Genomic DNA, 12,788 nt, shown 5'->3' with positions numbered 1-12,788 from the left:
TTCAAAACCAGGCTTTTAACTGGAATGAGGGGAATTAGGAAAAAAGTCTGTGATTCTCAGCACAGTCCAGCAGCTGTGGATTGCAAAGGGGCATGAAATACCACAAAATACCCCATGAAACCACTGAAGATAACAATACAAAGTTTCTGCCCAAAATTCTGTGCTGTGCTGTGGGAAGGCAGAAAACACCAAACCTTGCCTTCTCCCTGCTGATGGCTGCCAATTGCTTTAACAACTCCACCAGATAAACATGAAAGGCTTGGAACATTTTTCCACAAGGAACAAAAAGCACTCCAAAGATATGGAAACAAAAAAGGAAAAAATCAATTAGTCACATACTCATATATGGAAACAGTGACACTTCCTCAGCTTCTTGGAGCTGATATTTCACTGAAAAGTCTTTCCTGGTGTGTTAAATTTACCTTCTTTGACTGTGTTCTCTCCGTGGCTGTTTGAGTGGTCCGGCAGGTCAGAGACCAGCGTGTGATGGGAGTGCGAGTGCCTGGCGCTCAGGCTCTCCATCTCCGTGGCTGTGTCAGAGCTCCCCCGCCTGGTAAACTTTCCTAGGGCGAGGACAAGAAAGGACATCTGGTTTACTCATCTGAGAGCTGCCTGGAGGTAAGACACAGTAGCTGAGGTTAAAAATTGGAGGACTGGAGTCTGCAAAAGTCAAGGCGTTCCAGGACACTGTAAAGCAGAACCAAACATTATAGTAGGATCTCTCACGGGGGTTTATTGATTTAAAGACTGAATGCACAAACTCTCTGCAAGGTCTTCCCCTCAGCACATGCACCCACATTCTCAACCACCAGTACCTTCAAGGAAGTGAGACTGGTCAGCACTGTAGGACTCCACCCTCTGGGGCAGAGTATAGGAATTTGGTTTCTTCTACTCTGGTCCAAAAGAAATAGGTATTTCAGGATTGGAGAGTGCTAAGGCGAAGGAAATTTTTCAAGAATGCAATGCAATACAAATCCCATCTACTAAAAGAGGGGGACTGTCTGTGAAGTTGGCAGGATCTGTTGGCCATTGGACTTGAATCTGAAATATATGATTTCACTAAGACATCAGAAAGCAAAAAGCTGTAGGTTTAGTCACAGCAAGAATCTGGAGTCCCAGGGATTAAATTTTAACTAACTTCTTGAGACACTGAATATATGGAAACGAGGATTTACAAAGTTTGTTATTCTTGTACAAATCTGTACGTGTTTGTATATTAACTATTGACAAAACACACATGAATCTTTTAAAATTCCCTTGCTAAGCCCACTCTCCTCTGTCCCAGAGAGGGACATGTTTCCAGTGGGGAGTTCTCCAAAATGGTGCCATCTAAGATGGTGAAAATGAGAAGGCTCTGGCATGGCAGATCATTTTGTTGCCTATTGTCTTTACAAAAGGGTGCCATGATAAAAATCTACGACATTGGGAGTAAATCTGTGAAACAGAAAAAATGCCTAGACACTGTTCAGTGAACTTAGAAGCTTGAAGGAGCCCATTTTTTGATTTAAACAACTGTCTCTTTGCAATATCAAGACAGCATAAGCCTCACTGAGACAGTATCCTATTTACACTGTATCCAACATTCAGTTGAGGAAGACTGTGAATAGAATATTTTTGCCATACTCCTAGTGACCATACTGCTGCCTCTTTGAATACTTTTTTTTAAAGAAGATAATGCAAATATTCCTTGAATCTGTTTTAAGCTGCAGTCATGCAATGCTTGCTACCACTCAGGGAAGGCATATTCAAGTGGCACAGTGATCCCTACAGGTTGCCACATCAGCTGTTATTCTAGTAAAGATGGTAGTTTTCAGAGAAAAAGTGAACTAAGGCGTAGGTCATTCGAGGTCTACTGTGAGTAGTCACCAGTTCTACCAACAGGTGTATCATGCTGCAATCGGAGCCAAGGTGACAACAGGATGAACAGTGAAATAAAGAGCCTTTGTTGTTCTCTCGGTGTTTACAACAGGAATGACACAGAAGCTGGGGCAGATACAACAACATCTCACCTAATATGGTGGTTTGCCATCCTCCTCTCTCAATGCCACGTCGGTCCTCTCCGATTCCAGAGAAGCTGCCAAAGGAGAAAGTGCTGCGAGTGGGCGAGACATCCAAATGATCCTCATGGAGGAGGAAAGGCACCCCCATCCTTCTTTGCCGCTTCTTCCCAGTATGGTGGAAAGGAATTGACCCTTTGCGCTCACGTTCCCTGTCCTCTTTGCGGCTCTTGAACTGCAGGAAGAAGAGGGAGGGATATGGGAGCAAGTAGAAGCTTTGAGCCACGGAAGACTGCCATTTGAGGGAAAAAGATAACACAGATGTGTGTCCCAAGCACAACCTTCTGCTCTGAGCTTCTTATCTTGGGCATTTACCCTGCTAGCAACTATCTGCATGCTGGGATCACGTGAGTGTTTACAGCAACTTAGTATTGCCCTCAGCTGGGAGGGATGCCCTTGGATAATTTTATGACATTCCTGGACCCTGAGCCAGATGCACGGAATCCACAAAAGTCTGCCTGGTGTCTTGAATGGTTGCAACCTGGAGCTAAGATGAGGTAAAAATATCAGAAGAACTCACCAACTTAGCTGGAACTACAAGTGAGCACCAGTATTTTAAAATCAGCACTGTTTGAGTGCCCTCCACTCATGCAGTTTCAGCAGAAGAGCTATGTGAATAAAGATTTGAGCACTGTGTCTGCAATGTGCATAGAAAAACCTATGTAATAACACCCAACTCCCATGAAAGGGACCTCAATCTCACATATGGCACGCATGTGTATTCCAAGTAAACCTCATGAATATACAGTCCAAGCAGACCTTCAGCTGCTATTTAGCAGGACAGTGACATGCTGAATCATAGGCAAATTAAAGTTTTCTCTCACTCACCTTTTTGAAGATGTTTATCCCCAGGTCTGTGGAGAGATCTGGAACTGCTGGTCTGCGCAAGTTGGTCAATGAAACCTTGGAAAACGCCTCTGCGCTTAGTGATTTTTCTTCCTCATTACACTTCATTGTAAGATCCTGCAGCTCCCAAAAGAAGACAATAAGCACAAGGGGAAGGAGAGGACAATCAGCTTTAACAAAACAGTACACACATTTAAATAATTGAACAAACAAAATTTAGAAACTCCCCGAATTATTTATGTCGTCTAACATTTCTGTCACAGGCTTTTCTGTCAGTGTAGTCTCGTGGCATGTTCTTCTTGAGTCTAATTCTGAACCCAGGTATGACTCTGGGTAGCTGATGATCATATATTGATGAGCAATCCCAATGGCTACCCCTTTTGAAGTGTTTTATATAAGATCTAAGAGAATATGCCCTTAATAATATATACCTTTAAATATACATTTTGGAACCAAATGGCAGTAAGCAGCACTGTCCCTTCAAGAGACTTGATTTTCAAAAAAATTTATTTACTCACAGAAGAAACCTAAGACTTCTACATCACTAAACAACCTTCACTCATAATAACAGTGCTCCCAGTCCATCATAGTTCATACTCGTGTAAGTATCGATCCCAGAATGTCTCAGGACAGTGAGAACCATGAGGCTCACTCACCCCAGTTTCAGTAGAGAGCGCTCAAGCACCCCCTGCACTGAGCAACACCCACTACAACTGCCCGCTGCAAAGAGGGGCTTTGCCACAGAAATGGCACAAACTCAGCTCCTGGCCATCTGCTCTCATTAAAGATCCGATGCCACTTTCCATGAGATGTTTGTGCAGCTGACCTGACCGAATTCCCACAGGACAATTTTCTTCTGCCTAAATATCAACTTGTTTCCAATGGAGATGACGTTTTTCCTCGCTGTCCCACCAGAAATGTTCTGCTGAACAACTGGGTTATGTAAAAATGCCTTTTGCTTTCAATCCAGAGATAGCAACAAGGCAAGGACAGATGAGGCGACTCCTATAGTACAGGAAGTTTAGATTCTGCCTTGCCAGACTGCCCATTGCAGAGGCAGCCAGCTCTGCAATACACAAGTGTGCATTTTTTTTGCACAAAAATGTCCATCAGAAGCAAAGTGACAGTCTTTGCAGCTGAAATGTTAAGTACCAGTTACAGTGTTTGCAGCACTGGGATGCTGGGAACCACATTTTTTTCAGAGACTTCTCAGAGTAATCAAAGACTAGCCTTAAATTTTTCCTATTAATTTTATCAGCACAAGAATGGAGGAGACACACAACAGTAAGACTCCTCTTCACCACTGTTTGTAGTACAGGTATGCTTATAAACCATTTTGCTTATATGATTAAAGATGCTGTGGAGGAGCCACATGTAAAATCCAATACACAGCAAATGAGGATTCAAACCTAGGTGTTCTCAATGGCAAGGTCAAGTACACCATACAGCTTGGTTCTTAGATTTTAGGGGTTTTTTGTTTAGTTTTTTTTTTTTTTTCTTAGCTCTCTGGTCTCTTCTGGCCATCGTACAAATTTGTTTTGGATTCATTATCTTTGTCCACTACTGACTAAATCAGTGTTTTATTAGGTGGCTTATGGTCAACAGAAGACAAAGTAAGGATCAGGGCTTACTGAGTCACAAGCCATACAAGCACAAACAAAACAGGCCCAGCTCTGAGATCCAGAAAACCAAATTACAGAATCACCTTAAATCTACAGTATGGTAGATGACACATTTTAATGAACCAAGCTAGTCTCTGTTGAAGACTGGTTAAAAATGTGTATTCTGTGCAGCAGACTGTGTAGCAATAACGATACGCACAGGATGGATAAGAAAGCAAAATATTTTGGGGGCTGCTCCTCTAGATTTTGTTGTTTCTGTTTTCTATCACCTTCCTTCCGCATGTGTACCAGCTCAGTGCTTCTCTCAGCTTTCAAGATATTACACTGGAGGCTCTTGGCTTTCTATCAGCACTGCAGTAAGCACTAGAGCTGCATTGGTCCTGTGCTTCATTTAGGTTTGGGCTCTTTCCCCTGCAATGTCAGCGCAAGACTGTAGCAGCTCATGAGCTCTGAAGGTTTCATCTCCTACACCTGCCCTTTGAATGAATTTACTGCATAAAGATGCAATGCAGGTTTCCTTTATCACATGTAGCCAGGACTGAAATATGTTTAGACTCCAGTCACTTTCTAGAAGAAGCTGGTATTCATTTTATTCACGCTTCACCCAGTGCCCCTTTTCCTATGCAACAAGGAATGCTGGAACGCTGCACTGAATATTTTCCTACTTTGCTTTTCAGATTACTAGGTGATATATGGAGGATGTTTCTCTCATCCTCTCAAACCCCACTACTTTAGCCCAAGCTTATATCTGAAATGTGATTTCAGACACACAGAAACCGACAGGAAGTGAGAGTTTTGCTGAGGCTTAGGGACATGCAAGAAATTACCCTGATAAACTGCAGAACAGTAGAAAGAATGTGGATTTACCACAAAAGAATCTACTGGTCCCTGATATGATTTTCAGGCAGCTGTGTTTGTCCTTATTCACTTTTTGGCTGCCACTTCAAATCTACCCTAATGGAACACAGAGTGCCAATATTTTTGAGAAGTAATTGATCAAGCCTTGAGCAGAAATTATGACACTGCATTAGGAATTTAAAGTCTAGACTGAAAAATCAGGCTTTAAGCATATCCCTGTGTCAGATGAGCTTGTGAAGGCTCAGCATACAACCCCTTGTGCTGCTAGAAAGAAAGGACAAATCCTCCCCTTGGGAGGTGGCATTCTCTGCTGTGAACTAGCAGAGAGCCCTGAGTGATGAGACTCTCAATTTACGAATAGCAGTAAAGTCCCTACGGTGGCTGGGATGAACCAGAGCACAGGTGCCTCTCTGTGTTGCACAGATTTTCAGTCCTCAGAGTTGTACAGGAAGGGGGGCATGAGTTGAATGTTTTGCTGCCTGGAGGATGCTTCACCTCCTCCATCGCATCTGTTCTGCACAGCAGATCAGAACCCTTTTTAAACAGGATTCCAATTTGATGAACTACAGCAGGAATACACAGGACTGACACAAAGGTTACCAAAACCAATCAAACTTAGCCTTGGAGGGAAGAATGCCCTGGAAAGAGTCCTCACATTAACAGCTACAATGCACCCAGTGGAATTGCCAAATGGATTTAACAGGAAAATATTAGAGAAAAGCCACAGAGTAAAGGAATCCTGCAAGAGAAACAGCCTGGAAAAGCACGAAATAGCCAAGTGTGTGAAAGGAGAGAAGGGTTTCACAGCAGACAGAGAAGAATGAGGAAGACAACCCCATTCATATTACCTCTGTAAACCACTGACTGCACTCCCTGTTGCACTGGGAGCTGAACTGGCTAATGTGCAAAAGAACCAGGTTGTTATGAGCAAGGACAAAGGGACAGTACATGCATGGAAACAGTGAACCACATCAACAGCAGTATCTTTCAATTTTCCCTCCAGGAGATGATATTAAGGAGGATTTTCTGCACAGTAATCCCAAACAATCCCCATGCAAAGGTAGATTAAGATGGAGTAGTAAGTTTTATCACCTGGTCTTTATGGAGCCATGTCAAGCTTTTACAGGGAAGAAATAGGAAAACCTTTTATAGAAATGACACTGAACTATAATACAGTTTAAACAACACTGCTGCTGAGCCCTTAAAACCAGCTCTCATAAAAATTATACATACAGCTATAAAGTCCAGAGATTTAAAAATAACAGTACTAATATTTACATTGTTTATGTTTGTCTTCTCGATTATGAGCATCTGGGCTCCACAGGAGAGAAGATATCTCACCCTTCTTCCTTATAAAATGACAACTCAAACACCATCAGAGCCCTACAATACTAAAAGCAATGATTTTAGGAAAAACATTAAGAATTTTGAGATTTCTGACTCACAGAAAGACATTCAACAGCAACATTAACAAAAGAGAGAACCTTTTACTTGAGGTGTGTCATAAAATTGGATGGCAAAAATAGAACCTCTATTAAATTTTGTTAAGCAGTTCCATGAACTCAGTAAATCAGAATTTGCTGTTATAAGCCCACATGGCAGGAAAAGAGGGCACAACCTAAAAGTAGCACAAATCAACAAGGAGATTAACTGAAACTGCAACAGCAACCCCTTTTTATCCCTGGAACAACGGAGCTACCCAAAAGAACAAACACAAAGATCTTTTCTGCACCAAGGTCAGGAGTCTGGGGATCATTTTCCAGCAAATAGGGAGCAAGTCTTGATACCCACTAGGACAGTTTGTCTACTGAGGTTTTGTTGGTAAATATAAAAGTTATGCAATAAGAATAATAGCAGGAGAAGAGGTAACAAGATGGAGGGCTTTTGCTCATTGCCACTGTTTGTGAACTCTAGTCTAATGTTTTAACCCCAGTGTTTGCCTGGAGTATGCAGTGCTGTACCAAGTGCAGTTTCTTTTCTCTCTTCTGTGGGGTTACACAAAGAAGCTCAGTGAGTCCCGCCCATTATACTGTAATGCAAAGGCAGTTCCATTTTTTCTGACAACTACATTAGTATATCCTCACATTAAAAATTAACATTATCCCAGTTCACCCTAGATTAATTATCCCAAATAAACACTCAAGCTTTCAGCAGTCACCAGCTCTGACTCTCTGCGCCAGATTCTGCCTCCAAAACCCTCATCATTCTCAGGGTCTCCTTCTGAATGATGCACATATCTGACCCCTGGGCAGTTGAACCAACACCAAAGCTGTGCCTTTCCCTACTTGCCCAGCCATCACTTCCCAGCATCGCCACCACAGCAGTTATTTTCTTCTCGATAGCAACTGCTTACCTGAGTTTTGTGGGTGTTCACCAGAGAGGGTGCAGCAGCCACCATTGAGCTGCTCCGAGGCCTCAGCAAAGGGGTGATCTCTGGCTCGGGTGGTTTCTCTGGCTTTTCCTGCAACATGTGCCTCAGCCTCTGCAGGTAGTACATCAGTGACCACTGCGTGCCCTCCTCGGACCAGTGTGGCTGCAGCAGGCAGCGCAGCACGGCCACGTCGAAGTACGTGGCATAGCGAGACTTCTGGCACGGTGGGATCACCAAGGACACCCTGTTCCAAAAAGCAGGAGCAGGAACGTTAGCCAGCGGGCTCCTTGGGCCTTCCTAGGTCCTCGGCTCTCGGAATAAAGAACCGACTCTTTGGGACTGAGGCTCTGACTGAGGAGAGCATTACTGAAGACACGTAAGTGGATATTTAGCTTTCAGCTCCCCAGAGGACCCCAGTATATGCTTTGTTAAGTGTTTTCTTGGATAGGGTTGCTTTCTTAAACTGTGATCTGAAGATAAGCCTCCAGCACTCGTTCTAACTGAATAATTTGTTCAGTGGGAAACAGATAACCCTTGAGCATCTGCTGTTCAGATACTAGTAATATATATTTAGGAATTGTTTACATTTCCTCATACCAGGCCTTGCTTAAGAAGAAGCAGGCAGGGCAGCTAAGTTAGTTAACACTTTAAACTAATTAAATTGATTCCTATATACGTTAAAGTTACTGTTATAGACATCCTTTGCTGAGGTGTTCCAGAGAAAAGGACCATTTTAAACCCTCGTTATAAATTTCCCTGCCCATCAGGTGGTGTAATTTCCTCATATATTTTAATATACTGAATTTCTTAAGTATTGTAGAAGTTAGTGTGCATAAAGCAAGTTGTCTGTAACAAGCCTAAGAAATGAGAATCCAGAGATTTCAGATTTCAAAGGCATCACATGTACTTTCAGAGCCCATCTTATTGCAGAAAAAAAAGAAAATGCCCCCACCTTTTTATTCTTAATTTTTTATACCACTTCTCACCCAGCAGAGTACAACTGCCCTGATCTACCCTCTGGACAGACACTTGCTGTTAGAAGACAACCTGTCAGAAAAGAAGCAAGTGAAAGAGGGTTGGAGGAATGAGAATCACGTGGCAAAAGAAGGTGTGAAATCTGGGGCTGGGGCAGGAACTCTGGACATCTTTTTTTTTTTTCCTGCTGAAGTACACATTTTGAATATTTCCACTCTGTGTGTTAGGAACACACCTCTCTGACCTGAGTACCTATGGGATTTTCTATAAAAATCAACAGCTCTCACATTCACTGTATTCTCAGGCATTTGAGAATCATCACAAGAACAAACATTTGGTTTGGTTTTTTGGTTGGGTTTTATTTGGTTGGTTGGTTGGTTTTTTGTGGGTTGGTTGTTGTTGTTATAATCATTATTTATCATTTATATTATCATTATTTATATTACAGTGTTCTGCTAAACATCATGAAAACAGAGTGGGCAGGACACCCCCATCTCTAGCTGGGTACCGTCACACTCTAAACAGAGGTATCCAAGGGCACAGTCCAGAAAAGCATCAGGGAACAGCAGCAGTACTGACCAGTGGGACCTCTAAGTGCTCAAGTGAAGAGCATGTTTTAAGTGCTTTGCTGGATCCCTGCCCTGTGCGTCCACGGCAGGTACAGAACGGGCAGAGGAGAAAGAAGTGTGCAGTGAACACTGACACCACTCGGAATCCTATGAACCCCCTTCCATATGACACTTGGAAACAGGGAGCAGGTGGCATGGCTGGGCTTGAAGCAATGCACAGATCTAGAGCTCAAACCTGCAGGAGCTGGTTTGCTGCCAGGCCCACAGACCGATGTCAAAGGCACTTGGTGACCGCAGCCCAGCCCATCTGTGTCAGCATATGTCACCCTATATACAGTATATAGATTCAAAGTCTCTCTAGTGCTGCATTCCAGGTAAAAATGATGACTCTGAAAATACATGTCATAAAAACTTGAAAAACTGAATTAGGAAGGAGAAAACAATGAGAAATGGGAATATGCTACAATTTTTCGCCCATAAACCTGATATGAAGGCTGGTTTTGTCACAGTCCAGGCTGTGTCACACAGATGCAGCCTGCAAAAACCTTAAGGGTAGCTGGGATACTCAAAGTATCCCAGCAAAGGAAATAAAGCCCACCATCTCAGTAGCAATTGTGAAAGGTGATCCATTGCTCCCTGGTCACTTTGCAGGACCTTGATCAGTGTCTTTGAGTCTGAACAGTCTTTCATGCTTTCCTGCATGTGGCACAGGCAAACCTGAGGCATGACACAGCCTGGAGCAAGGCATGTTCTCTTTCTGAAATATTTGTCACTAAAGTCCTTCCTACAAAGTCTATTTCCCAGGCAGCCTGTTCAAGGCAGAAGCTGGATAAAGGGCTGTGGCTTTGTTTGCTTCTGTGTTAAACTGTATCACCTGTGCGTGGAGAATTTCACTGAGTGGATGGGGGGTAATCGGCCAGGATCAGGGAACAAGCTGCCATTTGCTCAAGCAGTGTCTGAGGAGCCAGAAATTAAACTCTGTACTTCATTTAAAGGGACATCCAGCCCTTGTATAATCAGCTCCTGGTTGCCTGTGACTGCAGGGGATGTGGAAAGGCAGCCTGCCTCCAACCGCTGGCCAAGGACAAAGGAATACTGCGGCTGTTGGTAAGCAGAGTAAACAACATTTGTTCCCCAGTTGTCTGTTGCTTGGCAACCAAAGCTCCCTGTACAGTTTTAACTGATCAATGAGTTCTGCAAACGAGAGGCATAATGATGCTCTCTTCAAAGCCTGTCTGAAGCTTCGTCCCCATGGCAACCACCAGACCCAGCTTGACAAATTGATCACCTGATTCTGTCTTCTTAAAAGGCTGCCTTTTTATTTTTTTTTATTTTATTTTATTTTACAGCTGTGCACTCTCTGAGGAATAGTGTTCACACACAGAAAGGCTGTTCTGTCCCCAACTTCAGCTTTACTGGCTCATATTAATACAAATTAAATAAAGACCCAGAACTGGCAACAGGCTTGATGCAAAATCCCAAGGGAAGCCTCCTGATGGGATGAGAGCCTTAGAGAATAGCTTTGCCCTTTGGAGCAGTGAAAACATGCCCCAATCTCCTTCTCAGAAATCAGAGCTGTTCCTAGATGGTACCCAGAAACCCACTCCATCCTACATTTCTTCTGCCACTGTAATGAAGCCATTTCTTAAAACTGCAGTGTTCTGGACATGACATTTCCCAAAACAGAACCAAAATTTTCAAGAGGAGTTTAAGTGACACTCCTAAATCCATAAAGACCTAAAATTATAGTTATATATATATAAAATTATAGACTTCCCTCCCTCTCCACCCCCCGAAAACACTCATCAGCTTCATTTACTTTATGGCAGCACCGAGTGTCCAGCACCACTGAAATTCTGGTTCTACCTTTATGCACCCTAATCTAGATGAATTTATCAGTGCCATGCTGGAAAACCACGGCCTGTGTGATGCAGGGCAAGCTGGAAGGATGTTTGCATGGCTGTTCTTCTTTGTTCCTTTGGGACAGCAGTCTAAAGCAAGCTAAGCAGCAGGATGCAGAGAAGACATAATGAAGGCAATGGAGACAGGCTTGCAAAAATCCTTTGCCAGAGGGAAAAAAATCTGATCAGAAAGAAGCCAGAAAATATACCAGTTGCCCGAGGCTGAATCCAGCCTAGGAGGGTTGAACCTGCAAGTTATTTGTTGTGTCTTCAATTTTAAGAAACCAACACACTAGAGAAGACTAAAGAAACTGTCCCAACAGCTCAGCTAGAGATTTCATCAATGGAAGTGGCATTGAACATATCAAGTGTCACCACCTTGTTCAAAACCCAGAACTGAGATTTGTTGCATTGAGAGTTTGAGATAAACATCCAGCACACTCAGCATGTGCAGACAACAGCAGATTTGAGGTACAGGACTTGTATGACCTCCACCATGGACCCACACCAGCCTAACCTTCTCCAAAGGTGTTTGTACCTGGGATGTGCAGTACCTCTCTCCTGAGAGGTCTGGGAGGATACGCTTCCATCCAAGGAATTTCCACGATGACATGCTGAAACAGCAGCCTTTGGAGGTACAGAATCTGGCTGTGTTGTCTCACAGACCACCTGCAGTCCCTTTGGATAGTTGTAATAAAATATTAGTTTTATAACAGCAATTTGTGCTTAGACCTGACCATTACTTACACCATAATGCCATGGTAATATGGAGAAACTCATTAAACCTGGGGCTTCCTAGTACTAGGCATTGTAGAGGCAAAGGGTAAGACAGGCTTTTTGCCCAGGAAAATACCTAAGATCATTGAATCATAGAATGGTTTGGGTTGGAATGGGCCTTTAAGATCTAGTTCCAACCCCCTAGGACAAGCAAGATCAGGTTTCCATCCTACAAGGATGAGGACAAGGAGATGCAGACAACTACATTTAATACCTTTTGGTTCTACTGCAAACGAGGTTGGGAGCCTTTGGAAGAACTGTGAATAGCTGTAATTCCTGGAGATGGAATACTTTAGGGTGGTAACAGCAAGTTCTGTTTCCCCCCTCCTTATTAAAGCTTGTCAAACCTTAGCACAGAGCTCACCTCAGTACGGCCACTGTCCAGATTAGGGGACTCACAAGTTGCGCTCTGATTGTTGGTGGGAGAACTTCTCTTGGCTGAGAAAAGAAGTCAAAGCAGAACATTTCAGGAAACACCTCTTGTATTATAGTGCATCACTGAAAGGATAAACCAGAAGACAAAACCAAACCCAAAGCAGCCTCTCTCTGCTGCAGAGTTCCTAGGCATCAGCCACAGCCACAAAAAGGAAAAAAGAAAAAAGGGCAGTTCTTTTCCACTGCGTTGTCATCAACACTGTCTACTGAAAACTTCTATTTCTTTAAAATTTAATTTGAACATAAATTTTATCCTAAATCCATTTGCCATCAAACCGTGTTTTCCTGTACATGCTAATCCCTTTTATTTTGGAGGTCTTCCTCCTATTTGCACATATATTCAGGTCCTTTTCTAGGCTACATCTCTCAGAGTGTAT

At 43.0% G+C, this 12,788-nt stretch overlaps 1 protein-coding gene across 14 annotated transcripts in view; it reads right to left on the bottom strand.

Moving 5' to 3' along the window:
* UNC80 (unc-80 homolog, NALCN channel complex subunit) overlaps positions 1–12,788 on the bottom strand; it is a 120,939-nt gene that overhangs the window by 95,307 nt on the left and 12,844 nt on the right. For all 14 annotated transcript variants that reach the window (XM_050339282.1, XM_050339276.1, XM_050339278.1 and 11 more), the window contains exons 6-11: positions 12,341–12,414; positions 11,738–11,877; positions 7,737–7,998; positions 2,886–3,020; positions 2,010–2,232; positions 423–563 (exon numbers count right to left, since the gene is read on the bottom strand). In XM_050339282.1, coding sequence (XP_050195239.1) covers positions 423–563; positions 2,010–2,232; positions 2,886–3,020; positions 7,737–7,998; positions 11,738–11,877; positions 12,341–12,414 — 975 coding nt within the window. The remainder of the gene's footprint in view (positions 1–422; positions 564–2,009; positions 2,233–2,885; positions 3,021–7,736; positions 7,999–11,737; positions 11,878–12,340; positions 12,415–12,788) is intronic.

This window comes from Myiozetetes cayanensis, unplaced genomic scaffold, assembly GCF_022539395.1.
Source record: "Myiozetetes cayanensis isolate MyiCay16 unplaced genomic scaffold, myiCay2020 scf9, whole genome shotgun sequence".
NCBI classification, from domain to species: domain Eukaryota; kingdom Metazoa; phylum Chordata; class Aves; order Passeriformes; family Tyrannidae; genus Myiozetetes; species Myiozetetes cayanensis.
This window is presented reverse-complemented; position numbering and strand designations above follow the sequence as displayed.